Raw genomic sequence first — 25,280 nt, forward strand, 5'->3', positions numbered from 1 at the left:
TTGGCTGGGCTCATAGATGACGTAGCTACACTCTCGCACCTGCCGACACTGGTGAGTGGAAACAGTGCATCGGAGGGAAAGAAGGAGTCCCTCTCGCAGCAGAGTACGCACACAGCGAGCCACTGCGTGAAGCGCAGATCATGTGACAATGGCAGGTAGGGGCAGTGACAGTGTGGGAAGAGCAGTGTCAACGTGGCAGTAGCAAACGCCGGCCACGCGTTACTTCGAAACGGGTAGGCCACGCCTCGTGCCTGCTCCCAAAGAGCAGGCAGCGTACGATCGGTTACACTGTGAGCAGGAATGGGAGCAAAGGAAAACACAAGCATGCAATGTATAATGAGAAAACTTTATTGAACCAGAAGGGGCAACACACGGGTAAACACTGGCCACTTGTTACAGCTTCGCTGGCGTACACGAGTGCAATTTTTGTTACTGGCAAGACAGACCATTTTCGTGAACCATTTTTTTTTTTTTTTTTTTTTTTGCCTGAACGCTGCTACATAGCTTCAAACCTTTTATCCTATTGTTTTTTTTTTAATAAGGGTCGTTTAGTACCCTGTAGGTTTTCTTAGGCATGGAACATATCGTATCGTTGCATTAACTAAATTGATAGTAAACACTGCTGGTTCTGCTCTGTTCAAAAATTGAAATACGTGCCTTGGCCTTTGCCTGCATGGGTGACAACTAGCACCTTACGAAAATCTGACAAGCCGCATTGCATTGCAGACCGGAGCATACAGTTTGTCTTTTTGCATTAGTAGACATTGCTGGCCTTGTCTGAAAGGTATCTTGTCATATGAAGTTTTCATTTCTTCTCAGTTTCTACGAATATGTCCTTAATATGTACGCGTTTGTTCCCTGACCCACTCCGCTCTCTTCTTGTCCAGCTTAATGTTACACCTATCATCTTCCGTTCCATTGCTTGTTGAGTCGTCCTCAATTTAAATTGAACCCTCTTGGGGAGCCTCCAAGTTTCTGCCCCGTAGGTGAGTACGGAGAAATTAAGAAGAAGAAATGGATGCATGTAATGCGAAGGCAAGATAACCGTTGGTCATTAAGGGAAACAGAATGGATCCCTAGAGAAGGCAAGCGTGGCAGGGGGCGGCCGGCAGGAAGCGCGATGGGCAGATCAGATCGAGAAGTTTGCGGGGTCAAATTGATCGCAGTTAGCACAGATTGGAGAGATTCTTGGCGCATTGGCGTTTTGGTTTATCTCCGTGGTCAAAAACGCCAAGGAGCCAAGAATACACTTATACACTGCATGCCTCGCTCCTCCTCAGGTTTCACGTTAGTGGAAATAGCCCGGAATTTTTTGCACTTCGAGTTCCTGTGACTGACCGCCGCTTCCTCCGGTACAAGCTTTCCCGCAGTGCAGTGGTGAGTTGCGAGCCAAGCTGGCCAAGCTCTTAGGGCACAGGATTCAGGAAGGCCCCTTGCCTCCTTGAAATAGGGCCAACTCCGCCCTTTTCGTTCTCTATTCTTCTGTCAATTTGTTTCCACGGATGACGGCGCAAGATTTTGTTGACGTGGGACGTCTAACTGCTCACGCAGTAATTATAATTATGTAATAAACTGTTTTCCGGAACAACACAGCGCACTTAATTAGGGGTATCATGGTAAGAAAACGCTTAAATTTTAAAACCAATCGTGATAGGAACGATATTATTTTGCAGCATGTTCCCGAAAGGTGCCCAAAATGTGCAAAACGAAACAAATTTCGCACTTTGGCACCCGCAAAAGGTGCCAGCCATATGCATGGTTTCAAACAGGGGATGACCCACGCGGATAGCCGCCGCGATCCTCGTGTAAGCACCGTGTGCAGTTGATCACCATATTCCGCGACCACAATTTATAAAATAAATTTGTTTCACACAAAGCCAACGGCTATCTCTATTGGCACTCCTAGTGAGAATAATGATTCAAATTGTTTGCACTCCTGGTAAGAGTAACGTTGTTAATGTTCGCACTCTTCAAGCCTGGTTCGCACTCTTCAAGCCTTTGCACTGGCGTAGTGCAAAGCGGTACAAAGATACTTTATGGGCCGATTAGATAATGAAGTATTAACTCTATGGAATGTGCTGATTACATGTTGCCTGAGCCCATGGAGGAAAGTATTCTTTCCTCCATGCCTGAGCCTGCTGGTTTTTTTTCTTTGTTGTTTTTTCGCTTCTCGCAACCTGGCAGCGCTTGCCGCGGTCGCGGGCGGTTCCAGCAAGATTTTCCGCTTCGGGCAATGCCCTCTTTTTATGAGGCGTTGCTCCAAAATCCTTCCTGTTCTGTGTTGCTCCGGGTGAACTGTAGAGGAGTTGAAGCAGGCTACCGCCTTTGTGCCACCGGTGTGTGCTGAAGTTGTGTGGTGTTGCGAATGATGGTGGAAAACAGTTTGAGAGTGTTGTGCGTACAGGCGGGGACTTAATTTTGCAGACCACGCGAGCGCGTGGCAAAAGCCACCGATGCGCGCTCTGGAGGCCCGGCGCCTGTTGTCGAGACCAGCGCGGCACGCATGCGCGTCCTGTTTTACTCGCAGGCACGCCGATTTCCTCGCTCCCTGCAGCGGTACTGAGATGGTCACTGAAGCACCGCAGAGCGACGAGTTTGTAGCATTCCTTTCGTTCCGATGGCACGTTTGGGGCCTAACGGGACGATTGCGCGGGCTTTGGTGCAAGTGCTTCTCGCGTCCTGATAAACACTTGCGCGGAATGTTTTATTTGTTTGTTTTGTGCTTTATCGTGTATCGACGATGAGACTAGCGGCTTGCGAACGGCGACCCGTATAAAGCACGTACGAAGCACAGTCTCACGGTACCGCTCTACCGACGGCTAAATGCCAGCTGTATGAATAGCGAACCTTTATTCACCTTGTTTATTTTGTAATTTGTCCACTGAACATATATTTCAGCTCTCCCTAGCAAAAATTCTGATAGAAACTTGTATTAGTCTTATACATTTTTGTATTAGGTGTATAAGACATGTATTAGTCTTATACAAACTTGTATCAGTTTTATAAGTTTCATATACAAGTTGTATTAGTCTAATACAAATACACCTATTAGTTTGTATTAGTTTACAAATACTAATAGATCTGATAGACCTGAGTCTAATACGAACTAATAGAGACGTATTGGTTTTAATAAAAACTAATACAAATGGACCCGCAAAGTGCGATTTCCTGAATTTTTATTTTTTCTGGAAAATCACAAGCCAAAAAAGGTTGAAAGGATCGCCCTTGAGCAATAATGTTTATTTGGTATATTATTATGAAGCGTTTTGTTCACTAACAAATCTCCGTAAATCTCCAACCAAATTCTTATGCAAAATAGGTCAACTTTTTTTTTTTTTTCATTTTCGCTCCTAAAAAATGCGCTACATTAAGAGCGCTGATGGGAGCTGGGAGTGCTGCGCCAGCGATAAGCCACCTTACCTGACCTAGCGTCACTAAATAAGCTACGCCTTTATTTAGTGACGCTAACCTGACCTAAAGGCCCTTGATCGGCGTTTAAAGCAGATGATGGGACTTTAACCTGACCGTACCTGCAGGGCTGCAAGAAGAGCAGCAAGAAATCTAACGAAGCCGAAAAAACTGCAACGAAGTCAAGCCAAGCCATGCCAATGGTCTTCGTTGGGTAGCCAAGATGGCGACGGTATCAAAGTGCGGCTGGCGTGTGTGTACGTTCGGGAAGAAGACGGTTAGAAGGAAGCGGCTTCTAGCGTTATTTCACATCAGACGCGTGTGCATCGCGTCATCTAGAAGTGTTGGAGATGTGTCTAACGCCCGTATAACTTTGGCAAGTATGAACCAGGCCGCAGCGCGATCCATCATGGACCCGTCACCTCGCGGCTCCGGACATCTTTGCTCTGTCTGCTATGCTGTTTAATGAACGCCTGTCATCGAAGAAAGCGTGTGCATCACGTCATCCAGAAGTGTTGGCGATGTGTCTAGCGCCCGCCGAACATTGACAAATGTGATCCGGGCCGCCGCCCGACCCATCTTTGACCCGTCACCTCGCCGCTTCGGACTCCTTTGTTCATTCTCAAGGGAATGCCTCACGAAGAAGAGACTCTATTCTAATCGCGTGTTGCGGAAGGGTGAATGCCGTTTTGAAGTTGCATCGAAATGGGAATGGTGTTCAATCGGCCATTAATGCGCTCGATATGTACCTACGGCTGGACCGTACAGGTTTGACGAGCTTTTCTGACTGCATGCTGCAGCTATTTTGTGGATTCGCATTGCAATTTATTCATTCGTTCTTAATCAGGTTACGAACTTATGTAACATTAAATTATTCAGCCAGATTTCTGTCAGCCAGAGGAATTTGCCTGTGTACTCTGATAATAAAATGTGTTGCCATGTTTCATTGCTTTGTTCGAACTTGCACTGGTTCTGATAGAACTAGTACACTCTGGTAGACCTATCAGACTAATACAGTCTGATAGACCTACCAGACTAATACACACTGATAGACCTAATAGACTAATACAGACTAATAGACCTAATAGACTAATACAGACTGATAGGACTAATAGGCTGATACAAACTGATTGACCTAATAGACTAATACAGACTGATAGGTCTATTAGTGGCAATAAGCATATACGTGTATTAGAATTTGTATCAGAATTTTTGCTAGGGCTCTCTCCGCTGCCCATAAAGTAGGCGATTTCCAAGTTTAATAAAAGAAATTATTTCGGTGTTTTTGCTGCCTACTTCATTACTTAAAAATGATAGATATGCGTACCCATATAAATTGTCTGTTCGCTCTACCCGTCGCATTCGTAAAAATGGCACCTCGGGTTCCCATTGAATGCCGTAAAATTATTCGCTACTTTTGAGAAACCCTTTTTCAAAGGGACATTTGCCGGCTTACTAATAGATCAAGAGTGCTGTTAGGCGTCGAATTCATGCATGCGGGGATAAACTTCTCCAAGGCCGGAGCAATTCTTCAAGGTCGGCTTGAACTGATTGATTATGAGGTTTTAACGCGCGGATTCTCCACAGGCGATTAGACGCGCCGTAGTTGAAAGCTTCGGATTAAATTTGATTATCTGGGGATGTGCAGCATGCGCCGAAATCCCGAATACACTTGAGCCTTTTCACTTTTTGCCGACATCAGAAAAGGGACACCTTGCAGATGCCCAGTGGAGCGGAAGGACAGGGTCAACAACCAAACAGGAGCTGATTGTTTTTCAGTGGTTGAACACCCGTTCATAAGTGACAAAAGTATTCGGAAGGCCCTAAGTAGCAATTAATATCACGGCGAAAAGTAGTGAATAATGTTATGGCGTTCCTCGATGAGAACCCGAGGTGTCGTTTTGAATAATGCCGACGCGCAGAACGAACAGACAATTTATATCGGTACGCATAATTTTCAAGTAATGAAGTAGGTAGCAAAAACACCGAAATAATTTCTTTTATTAAACTTGCAAATCGCCTACTTTATGTGCAGCGGAGAGCGAACTGAAATATATGTTGAGTGGGCAAATTACAAAATGAACAAGGTGAATAAAGGTTCGCCGTTCATACAGCTGGCATTTAGTCGTCGGTAGCGCGGTACCGTGAGACTGTGCTTCGTACGCGCTTCATTCGGCGACGCCCTTCGCAAGCCGCTAGTATCATCGTCTATACATGATAAAGCATAAAAGAAACAAAGAAAAAAGAAAACATTCCGCGCAAGTGTTTATCAGGACGCGAGGAGCACTTACGCCAAAGCCCTCGCAATCGTCACGTTAGGCCCCAAATGTGCCATCGTGAAGAAAAGAATGGTACAAAGGCGTCGCTATGCGGTGCTTGAGTGACCTTTGCAGCACCTCTGCAGGAAGCGAGAAAATCGGCGTGCCTGCGAGTAAAACAGGACGCGCATGCGCGCCGCGCCGGTCTCGACAACAGGCGCCGGGCCTCCAGAGCGCGCATCGGTGGCTTTTGCCACGCGCTCGCGTGGTCTGCAAAATTAAGTCCCCGACTGTACCTCGTAAACTGCTCATCACTTGGTGCGTGTTTGCGTGCGTTTAGCCGTATGTTGTGTTGCGCCCGAGTGGTTGCGTTTGTTCGCACCCTTCCGAGTGTTCATCCACTCACCGGTGTTCTTTTTTTTTTCATTAATTATTACAAAGACTGCAACTGAAAGTGCGGAAAAGTGCGGCACGTACCAGGGCGGCGAGCGACGAGTTTGCGCCCGCATATTCCCTCTCTGTAAACCGGTTCGCATGAAGGCTACGGGACCGGTTTTAGAGACTGGAAAAACGCGTCCGGAAACGCGTCGCTCTCCGCACGTGTGTTCGGCCCTTCACGCCCGTGGTGATGGAAGTTTTTTTTTTCTTAACCGCAACATTGATTTTGACTGTGCGTCAGCACTGTATATTTCTATTCAAGCAGTAATTAGCAGGGTAGCTGCTTAAAGCCCCCCTCCCCCCCGTTCCGTCCCGATCACTTGCCCTTTCCTCCATGGCCTCCCCATGAAAATCGCTTGATATTGCAAAATCTAGCATCTACGCTACTGTAAATCCGCGAAACGGGCTAATATATCAGTGATTGGCTGAGGGAACATGCCTGCAGGCTATGCTCACTTCTATCGCCAGCAACTTGGCCATCCACTGCAAAGCCTGCTAATGTAGCCTACGCTTCGAGGCCAGGAATGTTGCCACATGGTGCAGTGATGTGCACACAATAGATTTTTGTAGCATACGAGATCCTCGAGAAACGTTATGTGTGTGTCAGCTCCACTTCTGTGTCCCTGCTTCACGCCAATATTCTTGGGTGTGACTTGTACAGGGTCTCTAAGATGTGTTGGCCTTTTGCTTTTTTTCGTCTCTGGCAGAAACAGTTGCGCATGCTTTGTCTTGCTGTGCCTTGTTCCCCGTATTACCTTCCCTCTTTTCCTCATTCCTTGTCCTCTGTTTTCCCACAAGCTAAGTATGCATTTAACGCTGATACGTGTTTGTAATTGTTTCTTTACTCAAATAAAACTCAGTTGCTTGTCTTGCCTTGTTTGTCTACGTCCCTTCTTTTCTTTTGTCCACGTCTTTTGTGCAGCTTTTCGTTGTCGTGAAAAACTTCTACTTCGTTAGCGAGCAGTAGATATTGGCCCTCTAATAAGAAGGGTCACTATTCCATGCTCATTTCACAGAGAGACCCTTTAATATTCCATGAAGGGAAAATACTACGAGACACGTGCCGGGGTGCAGTTTCTGTCTCTTATATGAGAGGTCTCTTATAAGCAGGGTACCATGTTTTCATTTACTGGTCAACTTCGTTTAATGTTGGCACCGTATGACTGAAATAAGCTTAAAAGAACGCAACAGCATGCTGCGAAGGGTTCATTCTAATTTATGTTTTACTCCCAGAATTCATGAAATCGTTCTGAATCCTTCTTTTCTTCATGACTGTATTTACGCTGCTTTTTTACATCTTCTACAAGCTTTCTCTTCTTTCATTGTCCGCAGAAGATGAAGAATCGTAGATGTCGAGTTCACAGGCCTGATGAACAGCCAGAGCGTGCATCTTCTTCCGCTGTGTGCTCTGGCTGTTCATAAGGCTTGCAGGACTGGACATCTGCGATGCTTCTTGACTGGAAGCTACGCGATTTGGAGAGCCAACTGTGCACTCTCGGCGGCTTGCGCAGACTCCCGCATGCATGGTCACGCTCGTACGCAAGGCGGTAAGCTTTAACCACTGCTGTATGTAGCGTTTCCATTGGCCGGACTTTCTATCGTAATTCCATAGCTGACTGAACTACTGTGTGTTTGCTGAAGTTATAATTAATAGCGACTGCCGGTGTCCGTTGTCTTGATTCCACAACGGATGAAACTGCAGTTAGTGACTGGTGGCACTACATCTAAAGTTAAAATGTCGGTTACAAGCGAGATTGTTGACCGAAATTCAAGGATAACTTGTCCCTTATAACCAACTGTCTTCTACATCCAATGTCTGTTATAAAACAGGTGAAATTAATGGGAAAGATAGGGCGGCCATCCATGTGGGGAGAATTGTGTCTCTTATACCTGATTGTCTCTTACATCCATGCCTCTTATAACGAGGTTCAATTGTATTGGAGCAAGCCAAAGCTGCACCACACTGCTATTGGCCTGAAGGAAGGCGTACAATTTTAAAGAAGGATTCTCACGAGGAGTGCGAGTAACACACTCACTCCTATTTACTCGCACTACTCACTGCCACAGCATATTTGGCAGCCTGATGGCAGAACTGCATGGGAGTGGTAGGCTAGATGTGGGCAAATGGGTCATGGCACCGCTGCACAATATGTCAAGTGATGCGTCATCCTACCTGAATTTGTTATCCATCCACCACAGTCCACTGTGAGAAGCAGGTCATACAGAGAATGGTGGTGAGTCATGGCATACACACAGACAAAGTTTTGCTGACAGGAAGGCATACTGCTTAATCTGTAATGAAATACCAATTATGGAAGTGCCAGTCACATGCCAGCTTGTAAGGCGAACAAGTTTGGTTAACTAATACGTGCAGGTCATACTGATTTGCTTATTTTAAAAGACCTAAAACTACTACTTTTGTTGCCGTACTCTTTATTTCAAAGGTTTGAAGCACTGTGAAGGAGGAGAACCAGTTTTGGGTGGTCCTGAACATTCCAAAACAAGTTTGATCAATGGCAGTTCAACAGAATTGAAAAACTAGTCGGAATTCGCACTAGTTTACTTCATCGCGCCACTGCAATGCCAGCTGCCATACTCCGAGCAGTTTTGTCCAGGCCCTTCAGTCGATGGAATCGTGAGTCATTTTTTTCACATCTCTCAAATTAACTTTAAAGTAAAGGTTAGGGTTTCATGTATTTTCCCTGTATCTGCGCGAACGTTCTTCGTGGCAAAGCCAACTTCATCGTGAATGGTCGGCAGAAAATGGCTGCAACTCTTGTTTTATCGAAACTTTTGCGAAAACAACTATTTGACAATTGGCCTCTGTGATAATTCTATCATTACTCTGAGTTTTATTTATTTGTATTATTAGGTGATGCACAATAACTGACCAAAATACCAGCTTTAATTTTTATTTTTAAACAAACATGGTATCGTGTGTAGTCGAACAAAAATTGAAAAAGCTACGAAGGCTGGGATATATGTGTTCAAACATGTTATTGAGCTTTCAGTGACACTTTAAGCACTTTAGCTACGTGCTTATCAAGTTATTCATAAGTCTCAATGCCTCATCAAAACCGGTTCCCCGTGGTGCTTTTTTGACCTATTAAGTCCAGGTGATTTCATCTACCTGTATACCTTGGTAGCAGTGAACATGTGCCAACGAGAGTACTTTTTCTTGAAGTACTCACTTTTTTTGGGTGCATTGTATTCGTGTGAAACAATTCTGGCATGCATGAAGGATGCATAACATTCTTCACTGGAAAACGCCTGTCATGCGGGAAATAAAATTGCGCTAAAAGGACACGATGAACAAAAGAAGGCGCACCACGCATCGCAGTCTTCTTGTGTTCGTCCCATCATTTTAGCGTAATTTTATTTCCATCATGTCAGACCAACTAGCCCGTCAGATTGCTTAATGAACCTGTCATGCTATTATCAAACTGTGACAACGATTCATAATACGCACTGCGCGATGAACTGCGGCATTTTCAATGTGTATTTAACAACTCTTGTGCTCATGCGGCTATCCTGAGCTGTAGTTTCTGCTTACCTAACCGCATCAAAGGAGTGCTTACCTATTGAAATGAATAGATGTCCACTCTAGTGAGTCCAAGTGTCTTTTTTGTGTTTGTCTAAACTGGTTTGTGGCTTACGTCAATTATTATTTTATATACAGGGCGGCAATGTGTAAGGAACCTGTTCGCCCAGCTTCCAGAAAAGCACGAGATGCTGAGAAAGAGGTTCAGGGAATTTGCGGAGCAAGAATTGAAGCCCATCGCAGCAATCCTTGACAAAACGCAAACATATCCCCGTGAGCAGGTAAGAACTTGTCACGCGCCACAAACACAGAATTGCGTTAAGTAGGAGTGATTTTTTCCAGCACTTTAAGTTGTAAGCATTGCCATGTCAGCATAAATGAGGAAAATAAAGTTTGTCGCTTTACCCGTGTGATGTTTTAGATTCGGAAGATGGGGGAGATGGGCCTAATGGCCATCAATGTGCCGACGGAACTTGGTGGTGCTAACTGGGACAATCTGACCTACGCAATCGCCACTGAAGAAATCAGCCGTGGATGCGCTTCGACAGCTGTTGTGATGGGCGCAAACAATGTGAGTGGCACTTTAGGAACTTGTGCTCTGGGTAACCTCTTTCCGCTCATCATTCATGGCTCTGCCGAAAATTTACTGCATTTGCCCGATTATAACGCGCTTCCGATTGTAATGCGCAGGTAAGTTCACTTATGGAAATTTGAACAAGTAATTTGATGCCGGTTCTATGGTGTAGATGTAAAATATATAACACCACGAACCTACAGAAGATCTTTTATTTGACGCACACAACTGCGCCATCAAAAATACATTGAGCTGTTAAGTTCAAAACGTTAAGCTCAACTTGCTTATCCAGCCCCTGCTGGCATTAAACCAAAAGCGGGGAACACGGGAAACCGATTTCCATTTTGAGCCAGATTGTGACGCGCACGCAATTTTACGGGCTACTTTTAGCGAAAAAAGGTGCGCGTTAGAATCGTGCAAATACAGTAGGTGCCATCGACATTGTTGCTTACTGTGGCCTGAATCCTTCGTGTTTCCAAGCTTTCCACAAGACCCCCGATAGTTGAACATTAAAGCAGAGTTAACATGATTGAATTAATGCATGCTAACTGATGTTCGCTGCCAACTCAGTGATTTGTTTGACTATACAGCCCATGAGCCATGGCTGACAGAGTAGTGGGCGAGGCAAGTGCTTCTTGAACTAAGGGTAGTTCAAGCAATTAATTGGAATGCCACAATTTATCTCCATGCAACTCAATATCACTTAAAGTGTAATAGCTGCAAAGAGTTAAAAGGTAGAACCAGTTCAGGCCTATGCATTTTCCACCATGGGTAACATTGCCCCTTACGGTAATCACAATGGCCATTTGAGACTCGAGTAAATGAAATCAAGGAGGAACGAACATCTTATCTGCTCTTGAGTGCACTGTAGTGGTCTGATGTAGCGCAACGAGCTTGCCTCTGTCACAACAGTGACACCTTTTGCAGTGAAAGTAAACCACTTGTATTAAAATGCTGCACTCACACCAGGATGATCGTCACCACTGCCGTTATCATTTTCGACACAGGTGATTAGACGAGAAGCTAAACGTAAGACATTATATAATGGCTGCCATTGTATTGTTAACAAATGGACAGTCAGCTGTAAAAACCATGATCATTCTTGTCTTTGTTGATGCTGTAGGTTGGCCAAGAAGCTAGATGTAAATTATCATAATGATCTTCACTGACACGTCAAACAAGACCACGGTTTTGATTCGTGGCTGTGCACGAGGCAGTTCTGAAAAAAACAGAATTGAAATAAAATGTGGTGTGCTACATTTTGCTGCATGGTATGAAAAGCCAGTTTCTCTAAGTTAACATGTAGCCTTTTGAAATGGTACACTTTATAGCCTGGCTGTAGCTTAGGCGCAGTAAACATGAGAACAAATATTCGTTCCCTCCTAGACTTCATCCGAAAAGCGAACATTTTTATGTTCATCTAATCTACTTTCCTCCTCAACTCATGCCGCTTACCTATGCCCTGTGGCAAAATAAATGCACTAAAAAAACATTCCAAAAAGGCACATCAACCCCCTTCTTTTTCACTTTTTAAACATATAAACGAGCGTTTTGTTCCAGATATATGTTGCGAAGCTTTGATAAGTGTGTGACTGACCATTTCAGCTGGCTTTGCTGAGAAGCATGTGGCTGAGTTTTAAATACCTTTTCCTCTCCTTACACAGTCTCTGTACCTGGGAACCATCCTTAGGTTTGGCAACGAAGCCCAGAAGAAGAAGTACATCCCGCCTTTTACAAAAGGAGAGAGGGTTGGCTGCTTTGCCCTTACTGAACCCGGTAAGCGCATGGACTTTTTAGGGGCGGAACCCCTTAGGGGCTCGGGCTGTCGCCGTCTAATGTCATTCTTCTAACCGTTGTCTCATGTAGTCACGGTACTAAAACACCGGTATGCTCATTTACATCTCGCACTAGAATGTAACACGTACTAAAAAAAACACCAGGACACTCATCTACACCTCACGCTAGAACGCTTCGTGCTTCAAAGACGCAAGACTTTTACTGCAAAGCGGTATACTTCTACCCCCATAACGGTTTCATTTCCATCGGCAAAAATGCCAAGGCACCAAGAGTGCTCTTATCCACTGCAAGCTTTGCCGCTCCCCAGGTTTCACGTTAGTGGAGAAGCCTGGGATTTTCTTTCCTTGCTGGCAAGAAAACCAAGATATTATGGCGTAAGGCTACTCGACAGCCTGTAATAGCTGGTATGATTTTCATTGTTCCATAATTTCTCCCGCAAGCAAGAATACGCAACACATAAATATAAATATGGTGGTGTCAGGACGTTGGCATCGTACCGATAAACACTGCCAATCGAGGGCTCTTCTGTAAAACACGCATGGAACACGCTAAAGAAGTCTGGCAAGAGGCTTCAGCATAATCCCATTTACGAAGGTAAATGTCGCTATGATTTTTAATGAGTAATGCTATCCTTGGCAAGTGCTTTAACGAAATCTGCCTGTAACACGGAAAGGGGCAACACCTGATACGTGTACTGAAATAAACGCATAGTTTGTAAAGTCTAGACATGTAATTAACCATTATAGTAGTTGTGCAAATTTATATGGCTGCAGGTACCTATACAGAATCGACAAGGAAATAAGTCAGGCACCCCTCCGTCAAACGACGATGACAGTTGAAAGTAAAACTTTCTCATGACATATTATTCTTTGGCTGCCATCTAGGTTTTCCGAACCTCTTCGACCATGTCGAAATGGAGCAATCAGATAGATGCCGGCTTCATAATGCAAGGAACCCAGGTTCAATTCCGGCCACGGGAAGCGTTTTTTCTTTCACTTTGGGGTTTTCGCGTTACAGACGCTATCGTTGAGAACACTATAGCTTCGCTTTCAAATTGAAAAGGGAAAAAAAAATGTCTGACACGACGCACTAGCAATGCATTTGTGAATCGTAGTGAGGCTGACTTTGTGGGTCCTTCATACCTTGATACTTCTGTATTGCCCCTGCACATGCATCTTTCCAGCAACACCTTTGGGTATACGTAGATGCAAACTTTAGAGGGGCTCGGAGTATAGCAGAGTGACTAGAAAGAATACTTAGGCATAAGCAGACAATTCTCGGAATAGGCTTTACAATTTTACTTGGAAGGCGTGTAAGACATACACAGTACAGCCAAGCCAATGAAAAGAAAAAAGAACATGAAAAACGTCTACGAAAGATACAAGACAACAGCCATCAACCTGGAGGCATTGCAATTGTCGCAGTGCTTAGCCTTATACACTTAAAAAAAAAACTGTAGAAAACGGCAGCACTGAACGAACAAAACGTTACAAGGTGCTGCAAGCTTCCGGCAGTGTCACCACGTGGGGACCGAAAAATACGTTAATTGCATGCTCAAAATGGAAGATGTACGTGTTCCCTCTGTCAGTGTTGCCTTTGGGTTCCCACTGTGTGCTTATTTTTGTGCAGCATGAAACCTTCAAATTTATATGAAAGCCTCTATACTGTAGATGCATGTGCAGTCACACATGGCAAATATTTAAGTGGCCCAGTAACCTAAAAACTCAGAGCCACTGTTTTGCAGTACTAATGTCGGGCTTTCAGCCCAACAGTTATTTTGCCTTATTTGAACACCACTGTGCTTCGGTTCGAATGCATATCAGTGAGCAGTGGGCACCCAAAATTTCTTTCTCAGCATAATTCATTGGTCTTTTTTTTTTTTTTTTTTTAGGGAACGGCAGTGACGCTGGAGCTGCATCCACAACAGCAGTTCTGGAAGGCGACCACTACAGGATCAATGGCACAAAAGGGTTCATTTCAAATGCGTGTGAAGCAGAAGCAGCCATTGTAAGCGGGTCATTTTCATGTCTAAGTAATAGTACGCCTTCTCCCAGAACTGAGATGCCAGCGAAGGCCGCAGCAGTTGTGTTTTAGATGTCCCACAGTGGCTTCACATGCAGGGAAAATCTTTGAGTTCAGGCACGCTGCTACAAATTCCTAATTTACAAGTTCCTGGCGCTTGCTGGCATAGCTAAACCATCCTCTGTGCATGTTCAGTGGTGTGTATTGGGCTTAATAGCGCACTCGCCTTAAATTGACGCTAATATGAAGTGAGGATATAGTTATGCCACTACTTCTGTATTCGAAAAACACGACAGCTGCAGTACTACTGAGACCCCAATAAGGGTCAATTGCCAGATAAAATTTGCCCTCAAACTAATTTAAAACGAAAAAGCACACTCCCTCTCTATATTGGCCGTATGTTGGAGCATTAAAGTTGTACATAATTTTGTGCAGTCCATTGCCACCATACCGTTACCACACGTTTGCCTGTGGCAGTGGTGTGCAACGGGAAAGAGGACAGAGGAAATATATGATCTTGCATAGAAAATGGAAAGTCGTGCACCACATCCACTTCCACAATTTTCTGCAGAAGGATTTGCGCTGTCGTAGTCACTGAAATTTTATTTACGAATGCTATAATGGAAAACCATTCAAGACAATTCATTTTATTACAGCAGTCTTCCATCATAGTACTTTGTTAGTGCATTGTGATGGTAGCCCTTGCCAAGTGACTTTAAGTGGTACTATTTTTAATGCGAAATGTGCAGCACTTCAGGATATCTCAATACGATCACAGTGATCAGTACCCATGATGCGGTGTGTGTATGCAGTTGTTTGCCACGGTGGACAAGTCCAGGAGGAACAAGGGCATCAGTGCCTTCATCGTGCCCATTCCGACTCCGGGCCTTAGTATCGGACGGAAAGACGGCAAGATGGGCATCCGGGCCTCCTCTACAGCCCAGCTCGTCTTCGAGGACTGCCTCGTCCCCAAGGAGAATCGGCTGGGTGAAGAAGGAGCGGGTTTCAAGATCGCCATGGTGAGACGGCAAGAGTTGATGGCAGATTTGCATGAAGAGGTTACTTTTTCTTTCAAAAATGGGCACTAAGAATCCACTGCTATGCATTATATTCACATATTTTGGCTCAAGTCGCACCCTAATGATGCAGTTTCTCGACGGAAGTACCCTAGTGACACGCGCGCACTAAGGCTTCGCAACAACACACAATGCTCACAACGCAATCCTGGACACAAGTGCAGCGGATCCTGTTAACGATGTCATCGATCCAGCTGATGCCCAGAACAGGAGCTCACAACTGCACCTTGCAGTGCGCGGGCATGTTTAGACTGTAGATAAAGACTCTGAGGAATAGCTTACCCTAGTTTTTGTTAGACGGCACATTCGTTCTTGCTTCTATTCACTTTACGTTTGTTTCTACTAACTTTCTGCAGATGGCTGAAATTTCACATCAGCCAGCTGGTTTTGACAGTGACTCTGAGTTATTGGGCAAAGAGGGCCTTTGATCAAACACATTGTTACTGTATTACAATTACGGTGATGAAAGCTGGGCTGCTTATGTAGTGTCGTGTTCTGATTGTAGATATAAATTCTGTTTCTGTTTAGGCTGTGGCTAGCGTTCCGTCCAGACGGAACGATATACAAGTGCTAAAGTTCCGTCCAGACGGAATACGACTGAGAGCTTAGCGTTCCGTCCAGACGGAGCCGGCGTGAAATTTGTACAGTTCCGTCCAGACGAAAGCAAAACCGGCTGATTAGACGCTATGTTCAGTCTTCAGATTTGGTGTACGTTGCGCCTCGGATAATGACACTATTGTACCAGGTTCGATTCACGTGCCCCGGACATGCTTTATTTATTTTTTTATTTTTTTATTTTTTTGTGTGTGGTTGTGCCAGCGTTTTGTAACAGCTAATTTCGCGCCCACTTTACAATTGACGCGGTGAGAGCAGTCGGTGTCGATTTTGCACTCAACCGGCTGCTCCGCTACCGCTCACTAGAGCCAAGGCCGATGTATCCATCGCCAGAGTTCGATTATCTGTAGTTCATGATGGTGATTACTAATTAACGGTTATTCTGGCTAGTCAATAAGTGGAAGCGGTTCGTTCGGCTGGGTAAATATCAAGAAAGACTGCTCTCGCTGCTTGTTGTGAAGCGGGCGTGGTCGAGCTTGGCGGTTCGTTTGACGGCCGATCATCTGTAATCATTGAGAGTGATTATTAATCAAATGTGACTCTGGCTAGTCAACGAGCGGAAGCGGTTTGACCGGTTGGGTAAAAATTAACAAAACTCGAGAAAGACGACCGGACTAACTCTAACTTCGTCAAACGGAACTCCAAGCCACTACCTCAACCGCCCGCTTCACAACAAGCAGCGAAAGCAGTCTTGATATTTACCCAGCTGAACTAACCGCTTCCGCTCACTGACTAGCCAGAATAACCGTTAATTAGTAATCACCATTACGAACTACAGATGATCGGAACTCGGGCGATGGATCCGTCGGCCTTGGCTCTAGTGAGCAGTAGTGGAGCGGCCGGTTGAGTGCAAAATCAAGACCAACTGCTCTCACCATGTCAATTGTAAAGTGGGCGCGAAGTTAGCTGTTACAAAACGCTGGCAGCCTGGCACAACCATGCAAAAAAAGATAAAGCATGTCCGGGGCGAATTGAGCCCGGTACATTAGTGCCATTATCCGAGGCGCAACCTCTACACCAAATCTGAAGACTGAGCATGGCGTCTGATCAGCCGGTTTTGCTTTTGTCCAGGCGGAATTGTACAAATTTCACGCCGGCTCCGTCTGGACGAAAGGATAACCCGCAGCGATCTGTTCCGTCTGGACGGACGACTACTCTTGAATTTGATTCATATTTTTAGATTGGTTTTGTGACAGCTTTTAAAGTTGAAGGGATGCAGCTGAATGTGGTACCGGTGAACTGCGCGCAATTCAAGGAACCCAATAAGAGTAAGACCCTTACATCTCTGTTGGAGCACAAGTTGTGTCTGTTTGAAGTTTAGGCTTTAAAGGCGAAACCGGTTTTCGCAGTTCCCACTTTTTTTTTGTCATTTTTGTATCTGTCTCAGTCTCTTCGTGCCCACATCTCTCTTCATCTTGACTTGTCGTGGCAGGAGATACTGGACACTGGTCGCATTGGTGCCGCAGGCCAGGCCATCGGCATTGCCCAGGCTGCCCTCGACTGTGCCCTGGACTACTGCGCCCAGCGGCAATCCTCCACGCAACCCCTCCACCACTTTCAGGCCATTCAGGTGTGTGCACCGAAAGAAATGACATGTGCGCAGATGCTACTAGTACCACTTCTGCCACCTCAGTTTGAGTACTTCCTGCTTTCTGTCTGCTGTACAGCTTCCGTGTTGTATCGACAGGTTTGTTCTGGGCCGACTAGGACATACTTTTATTGGCATATTCTAAGTGCAGCTGCTGTCTGCTGGATTGTACAGGGAAGCTGACCATGTCGGATCGTCTCAGGCCACAGACCGAGTGTATAGCCAACAATTTTCAGAGTATAGAAAAATATTCATTAAAAAAATTGGCTGGCAATTACGATACTCCCTAATGCGATATTTGGGTGCAGCAGCAGTGCACTGAGGCATCACTCACTCGTGAGTTCTCTTGACGGAAGCGATGATGAGCCTCTGCGGCGGCAGCGCGCAGTGTGTCTCAGGAAGGGACCGCGAACTGTGTCTTAAGTGAACGCACATCACAGTCACGCGCTTGCCCCCCCCCCATGTTTCCGCCAAGTGTTGCGCAGACGAGCATCTCGTGTGGGCGCAGCATACTGGCTCCCCCCGCCCCACAGCACACTTTCAGAGAGCACTAGGTTGCACCGCCACGGCGAACCGCCCCCCCCCCCCCCCCCCCCCCCCCCCCCCCCCTCCTTCCCACACACACACAATTTCGCGACACTCTCCTCCTTTGCTTTCTTTCATTATTCGCTTTTTCTTTCACTTGTTGGTCCAGCCATCATTCACTCGGTCACGACGACAATGCGGCTCAACCCATAGACGGCCACCAAAGGGCTGTGCCCTAAAAACAAACAAAAAATAGCATTGGCTTAGCTCGGCTATGCCAGGATGTAAGCATGAGCTAAGTTTCTGCTGGTTATTCTTAGCTTTCCTAGTTGTCTAGGATTATCTTGATTATCTTGCTTACTAATGCTTCAATGACACACATGACCTGTATATTTATCAAGCGGCTCCGGCGCAGCGTCACCAATCGCCCCAGAGCTAAGCTGGTTCCGCAGGTGCACGCCGGTGTTGCTGCGACGCACGAGCCATTGGTTGCACACCCGGCCACCCCTCGCATGATCATCAAGTGGACTGGGCCGCCACATGCAGAACGGAGATCGGCGAAGATATGCTGGGCGTGTGGGGTGTGTGAGAGACGCCGGGCAGCGAGCAACGCTCTGTGCGCCGTGTGACGTCACTTCTCCTCGCGCATGCACAGCACGGCTCTCCAGGAGCCACGTGAAACTGCTCAACCTCGGCCAGTGTAGCTCATGCTACAAGACGCCCTAGTTCTTCCATATTCTGATACAAGACGGTTTATATTGCCCATAACAAAAAGCGTGATCCCAGCAATGCATCTGTGCTTAGAGGTGAAGCCGATTTTAAGGGGTCAGTGTAACAGTGTAAGGGAGGATGTAAGCTGGCTTCCCCACGTAAGGGGTGTGCTGCACAGTGAAGCACGGCCATTTGCGGAGGGAGTATACACCTCTGCACTGGCGCCGCCTATTTCCCGAGTCGTGTGGCATCTTTCTCCTCCCTGATATTGCGCAATGCGGTGTGCTCTTCGGCGGCCACCTGCGCGGCACACTGGAGACGTCCTTGCCTCCACCCACCAATCGTTTGTCTCTTAGTCTTGGATGTAGAGATGGGGCCACTGTCCTTATAATTCACCATAGCAAATCCCCAACATAGCTAAGCCCCTCAGCAGCAAAATTGGTGTCGAATACACGTTGCCCATGCAGATGTCTCTTGGTGATCGTGGTTCATTTTTTATGCACTTCATGCATTAGCATGGGGTACGTACGTAGAGCCCATCATACCAATAAGTCATAGTGGGTGAGGTTTGCAGTAAATGTATTTACTTGTTTGTTGCAATGTCGACGTCTCATCAGAAAGCCGACAGGGAGAAGACTAACCAACAGCCCGTTAACCAGCGAAGTTAGTCGTGAGTGTGGCATACATATTTTCACAAATGGGTTAACAAAACTGGTTGAGCTAGTTGGGTTATGCTCACTGGGAAGAATAAAATGGCGCCTGTATGTGTTTATTGTGTCTACTTTGTCCTCACCTCTTTAGCACAAATGTTACTCTTCACAAATGGGGTTAATCCATGGAAAATTATGGCCGCTGCTGACCCCGTCTTTGATGGGAAGCTTTCGCTGGTAGCAACCCCTTTACGAACCCGCTCTGTTTTTTAAAGCCAGTTTTCTGCATACCATGAAAACAGGACAGAAATGCATGACATATGACTCTTGGTTGTGTTGTGCAACAATCAGTCATTTGTTCATTACTTCTAACTTCCATACAGGTACTTGAGCCAGTCAATATGACCGAGTCAGTCTACTCTAAGCAATGTGCTCTCACATTTCGCCATAGCTGCTAACCTACTGACTTTTCTTTGTGCATGTCTTGCTCTTATCTACCAGATGAAGCTCGCAGACATGGAAGTGCGACTACAGGCTGCTCGTCTGCTTACATGGAGGGCAGCCATGATGAAAGACGCTGGCCTGAAATTTACGAAAGTGAGAACTTTTTTCCTAATTTGAGAATTTAGGGCTGAAATTTTCATATTATCTGTGCAACCTGCAATACAAGCGTTGCCCGGACTATATAATCGTGTCTGGGTTCGGAAAATGTAACTGCACACAGTAACGCCTCCTACTTAAAGGGACCCTGCAACACTCTTCGTACAGTGCAAGTAAACCAGCGCGACGTTTAGATTACACTGCCAGGAACACCCGAGCCAAATATTACACGTGCACGTGAAGCGGTAAGCGCGCAAATCGCCGTGAAAGAAGCGGAAAAACCAACCGCGCTCTCTTCAATTCTCCTCATTATGCACCCCTGGCGTGGCCTCTGCGACGTCAATCGGGCCATGGCTGTCCTGGCTGTCCTATTGGCTGTCGCTGGTCAACTTCGCGGCTAAATTCTGGCATTTCCTGTGACGATCCGCCGTCGTCGGCGCTGTGTATCAACCTCTTCTATGTCTGAACCTGTCCGCATGCTTTTGGTGTTTCTTTTGTTTTGACTGCGCGCGGAGTTTGAGTGACGAACTAAATATTCCACTTTCAACGAGCCCACTCAACAACAAATGTTTATTGCTTCAAAAACGCCCTACCAGCCTGAGCGCTTGTTTGCGAGTAGGCCGCCATGCCTGCTCTTTTGTGGCACCAGACCGGAAATAGACCCGTCCACGTTGCAGGGAGAAGGACAAAACTGCCCGGCCTGTGACATATCGAAGGCCACCGAACTGAACGCCGCGCGCCACCCCTCTCTCCAGGAGAGAGCGCGCAGCTTTCGTCGCGTTGTCCGCGGTTAAAGGAGCCATGAAGAGAAAACACAAGTTTGGTTCATTCAAAAGATTGCCTCGTCAGAATCATACTGACACCACTTTTAACGTAAATTTCGCTCTAATAAGCTACATAATTAGGAAAAAAGGGCATGGCCATGCGACCCACTAGCTCATTTCCCGCAACAGAACCTATGATGTCATTCGAGCCAGTTCTGCGATTGGCGGAGGCCGGCGAAAGTAAACGCAAATTAGGCAGAGCTTACAAGCTTGCCAAACGAGCTATTTGCGTTTAAATTTAGGGCACATTCTGTTTAAAGCCGTAAGAATGGTGGTAAGTGTAAGTTACGAAAGCACATGTAAACATAGAAGTACCGCTTCGTACTGCTGTTGTTGGTACTGCGCGCACTATGCTTGTTTAGCTGCACAGAACTGCGGGTCTTTGGGGTTGTCTCAGGCGACACTGGCCGATTGATTGACGCGACGGTGTCTTACGTGAACATATTTGTCGAGCGAGCAATATGCTTCACGAAACCGTTTTCTCCCAGAACGAAAAAAAGGCAGAAAATGACACACCACGGTATGGTGGCGCCATCTATGTACAGTAACAAACAAACGCGCGAGTACCTCAGTGCCAGCACCGACGTACAGGGTGGAGACACCCTTTGAACGGTCCCGTGCCGCTGCAGTTGGGTCAACGTACACAACACGTTGTTCTCGTTTCCCACGAGACCCAGCAACGCGAAACAGATAAGATGATTCAAACTTCGCCAGGTAACCCCGTTGCGGCGATAATTTTAGCACGGTTTTGATACAATGACTTGGTTCGTCAGCGAGCGAGTGGACCAAAATGGCGGTGCCAGCGCATACGTGTCTTCACCCTGTACGGCGGATGCGTGAATCAAGGGACCCTAGGCTGCAGAGCGGTCGGTTCCTGTGATGTCATTTGGGACCACGAAAGCGCACGATTGAGCAGGAAAATCAAAATTTTTACCTAAATTGATTAATTTCTCAGTGAATAAAGCATCGTTTGCATTCGGACAAGCGCTGGGGGCACTATAAAACACGAAATTTTTCGAATAACACAAACTTGCATTTTGTCTTCATTTTTTCATCGCGCGTAGTTTCGGTGATAGTGAACGGATGTTCATTGTTCTTGCGGGAGGAGATTGCTGGGACAATGGACTTTACCCCAAAATACATGCCGAGTAGTCGATGGTAAGTGTTGCAGGGTCCCTTTAAGTTTCCCTTCTGGTGAGCATAATATTCCACATTTTCCTTTCAGTTAGTACTGGTACACTTTCAAAAGCTTCGGATAGTGCAAACTCGACCAAACATTGCCACGATGGCCCATATACAATCGATGACATTGCTTCAGTACAATTTTTTACATGCCCTGATGACGTCCTCCCTTTTGGGCACATTAAATAAAATACTCTATCAAAGCCGCAATTTAGCTACCAGCAAAAACTTTTACCCAGTCAGCTTTAGCCTTTGTGCAGATATTTTTTGTTCATCTGTTTACCTGTGCAGGAGGCTGCCGTGGCAAAACTGGCTGCATCAGAGACAGCAACATTTGTTACACATCAGGTATGAGATATATTTCTACTGATGTAGATAACTCAATACCAATCTGATATGTCGAAGGCCTCAGAGCACCACATGGAAAAACAGAAATGCACTCGTTTTACCAATGCTGTGCTCCATAACTAATGTACCACAAAGTATTTCATGTATATACAGTGTAGACCGCTTATAACGTATGTCGCGGGAGCCGCTAAAATCCGCACTATAAGCGGTACCGCACTATAACCAAAACACGCGCGAATTCAACCACATCGCCACCTATCCCTCAAGTCAACCTATATTTATCATCACTCAAACGCACAGCACTTAAAAACGAAGGCACGGTCTATATTTCATGTTATTTTTAACATCAACCGCTGCTGCAGGGCAAAAGCGCAGTCTCACAAACGGCGAGCGCGGCTTTAACTTCCGTTGTGTTTGTTTTGAGACCATGGCTGCGTTTTTAGCGTCTATGAACATATGCCGCAAGACGTGATAAGAACGCCAGCGGGTTTTTTTTTTTTTTAACCCACCTTGTGTTCACGATGCCGAAGGCGGCTGCTTATCAGCGCAACGGAAATCCTCGGCTTCGCGCGGCTCGAATGTTCGGAAAGGGAAAGAGCGGTGGCTTATCAGCAACAACGTTCTAAAGCGTGAACCGCGTGGTAGATTTGGTATCGCGAAAACGTGCAGTGCACGCCAGCGCGGATACAGCTGGCGTGGTGTGGGCGGCGCGGTAAAAGGCGGCAACATGGCGTCGGCACTGGCCGTGAAGCGGTGCAGGCAGTTCCAGCAAGTTCCAGCGACCGCTTCTAACCGCTCGCTGAAATGCCGCACGGGGCGCAAGCGAAGATGCTCATGCAAGAAAGGCGCTAATAATGTGGGCAAAAAGTGGAATATAAACTGCCATCCCCGCTGCTTGTGAAAGCGCCCATCAAAAAATACCGCGGTGGTAAGCCTAAACATCTCTGGCGCGGCTAGAGCCGGCTCGGAGCGCTTCGAATCTCCCGCCATTAGGTACGCGTCTCCCCATTGGTGCAAGTCGTCAGGCTCCTCCCACTGCCACGCGAAGAAGCCACCGCGAGCGCGGAATCGTCGACACGAGCACGAAAAAAAAAAACTCACGCACAACGCTGATGTGCACGATTCGTGCACAAAAACGGGCCATGCGGTTCACGATTAATAAAATCAACTTGCCGCGCGCGGATGGGGAGACTCGCTATCTTCCGAGATGCATCAAACAAGGTCAGTTGTGGTTATCAGGTACGCACGAACTAGAGGGTGCCTATTTTTTTTCTTTGGGTGTCTACGTTAGAGGAGGGCAAGGGGTGCACGCTGCGTCAGATGGCCGATTTCACCCTTTCTTTTTTCTTTTGCTACCCTAAAACGATGCCTCAGCTGCGCCGGTCGATCAGCAGACCCGCCGAAAAACCGCACTATAAACGGTATTGTGCTTCGGCCAACCGCATCTTAAGCGGTATGCTTATGCATTGAGTTCTATGGGAGGCAAACCGGTGGTCGCAAAAACCTGCGTTATATCCGGTCCCGCACTATAAGCGGTTACGTTATAAATGGTCTACACTGTATATGTATATCCCAGGTGCCCTGATACCATATGTCTGCATAGTAACGTGTTCCAGCCCATTTAGCTGCAGCTAACCAAAAATGCAATAGTGAATAAAGGTGGCACATTATGAATTAGCAAGAAAACCACCTTGTTATGACACCTCGTGTATGTGCTGCCGTAAACTATCTGCATGCCCTTTCAGCAGATACTTCAAACAGTCTTATCTTCTCATTGTTTCTTTCCAAGTCAAAATCTATCGGTTAATTGGCAATAAGTTTGTGTGGATATGTGGACCATTTTTGTCTCTCAAAAACACTCTTCAACTCGACAGCTTAAAATATCCGCTATGTTTTCTCCTGTTGACTGCTACCTCTCTGGTCTGCCAATTAATATCAAACAAAACTGGTGTTAGGTAGCTGCTCAAAGCTCTACAGGATTTTCAGTCACATTGCTCTTAAAAATTGACTTATTACATTTTTAAGTTAGATCCTACTGAAGTACAGATCCTACTGAAGTTGGTAGTGTGTATTTATTCGAGCATGCGCTTGGTCTCGAGTTTTTGCAAAAGGTGACGAGGGAGGAACGTGAAGAGGGAGCGGAAGCCACCTTCAACCCGTAAACCCAATCAATGTCTCATTTAGTGTCGCGGCTATTTACACTGCATCGCTTGCCATGCACACACGCATAAATGAAGCTCCAGGATGGGAAAGAAGTGCAGCTGTTCTCGGAGTCTAAATTGTAGTTGTCTAAGACTAGTCTGGAGCATTTGTCTATTTATTAATTCTTGGTTGTTACCATTCACGTTGTATTCATAAATACGCGTCAGAAGTACCAGTTTTAAAAAACGTTTCTCTGACTGTTGTCTTGTTTTTCAGGCAATACAGATTTTGGGTGACGTGGGCTGTACAACGGACATGCCAGCTGAGCGCCACTACCGTGACACCCGCGTTATCGAAATATACGACGGCACCAGCGAAATTCTACGAATTGTAATTGCTCACAGCTTGCTCAAAGAGCGAGGAATAATCTAATTCGTGGCGCTGTTCTGCCGGCGTGACGAACAAAGCACGTTACGCTTGGTATTCTCGCACAATATTTTTCCAACCCCAGTGGCTTTTTGTTTATTGCTTGTTGGCTGTCGAAGGTGCCATGAAGACAAAATACAAAGTGGTTCATTCAAAAGGTTTCCTCATTGCAATAACACTCACACCACATTTAGCACACACTTCACTCAAATGAGCAACGTAATGAAGAGAACAGAGAACAGCCATGTGACGCACCAGCTTCTTTTCTGCAGCACTAGAATTATTACACAACACAGCATGCTTCTGCAATTGGCTGAGGCCTGCAAAATTGAATGCTAGTTGGACGAGGATTAGGTGCGCAAAACGAGCTATTTGTAGTTGAAATAGGTGCAATTTTATGAGGGGCGTCAAGGGCCCCATGTCGCAGAAAAGGCAGCGTCGGCAGGGGCATTGACCATGGGCGAAAAATATCATATCCCTATCGTGCAGCACCCACTGAAACCCCTGGGATCATAAGGCACCGGGTGAAAGAATTTTCACTGCTTGGATAGTTTT

The 25,280-nt window shown here is 46.1% G+C and overlaps 1 protein-coding gene across 6 annotated transcripts; it reads left to right on the forward strand.

Annotated features, from left to right (window-relative positions):
• Positions 1-1,976: 1,976 nt before the first annotated feature.
• Positions 1,977-24,882, forward strand: LOC144145996 (short-chain specific acyl-CoA dehydrogenase, mitochondrial-like). Of its 6 annotated transcripts, none has more exons than XM_077677892.1 (12): positions 1,977-2,021; positions 7,437-7,651; positions 8,549-8,739; positions 9,784-9,926; positions 10,067-10,216; positions 11,884-11,995; positions 13,908-14,023; positions 14,851-15,057; positions 17,162-17,299; positions 19,705-19,800; positions 22,101-22,157; positions 24,576-24,882. In XM_077677892.1, exons 3-12 carry the CDS (start codon positions 8,685-8,687, stop codon positions 24,729-24,731), a joined length of 1,230 nt encoding a protein of 409 aa, XP_077534018.1. In that variant the 5' UTR covers positions 1,977-2,021; positions 7,437-7,651; positions 8,549-8,684; the 3' UTR covers positions 24,732-24,882. The 6 variants fall into 6 exon arrangements, with proteins under 6 accessions (XP_077534018.1, XP_077534016.1, XP_077534017.1 ...); XM_077677890.1 differs by lacking the exon at positions 1,977-2,021 and adding an exon at positions 2,126-2,394; XM_077677891.1 differs by lacking the exon at positions 1,977-2,021 and adding an exon at positions 2,126-2,336.
• The last annotated feature ends 398 nt before the right edge of the window (positions 24,883-25,280 follow it).

The sequence above is a fragment of the Haemaphysalis longicornis genome, unplaced genomic scaffold, assembly GCF_048455015.1.
Source record: "Haemaphysalis longicornis isolate Haplotype H1 unplaced genomic scaffold, Haemaphysalis longicornis Haplotype H1 scaffold_7, whole genome shotgun sequence".
NCBI classification, from domain to species: domain Eukaryota; kingdom Metazoa; phylum Arthropoda; class Arachnida; order Ixodida; family Ixodidae; genus Haemaphysalis; species Haemaphysalis longicornis.

Excerpts from the sequence above, each read along its gene's own strand:
- LOC144145996 (XM_077677892.1), top strand. The coding sequence starts at position 8,685 with ATGCCAGCTGCCATACTCCGAGCAGTTTTGTCCAGGCCCTTCAGTCGA. Across the intron at positions 9,927-10,066 it reads AAACATATCCCCGTGAGCAG|ATTCGGAAGATGGGGGAGAT; the intron begins GTAAGAACTTGT and ends GTGATGTTTTAG. Across the intron at positions 22,158-24,575 it reads CAACATTTGTTACACATCAG|GCAATACAGATTTTGGGTGA; the intron begins GTATGAGATATA and ends CTTGTTTTTCAG.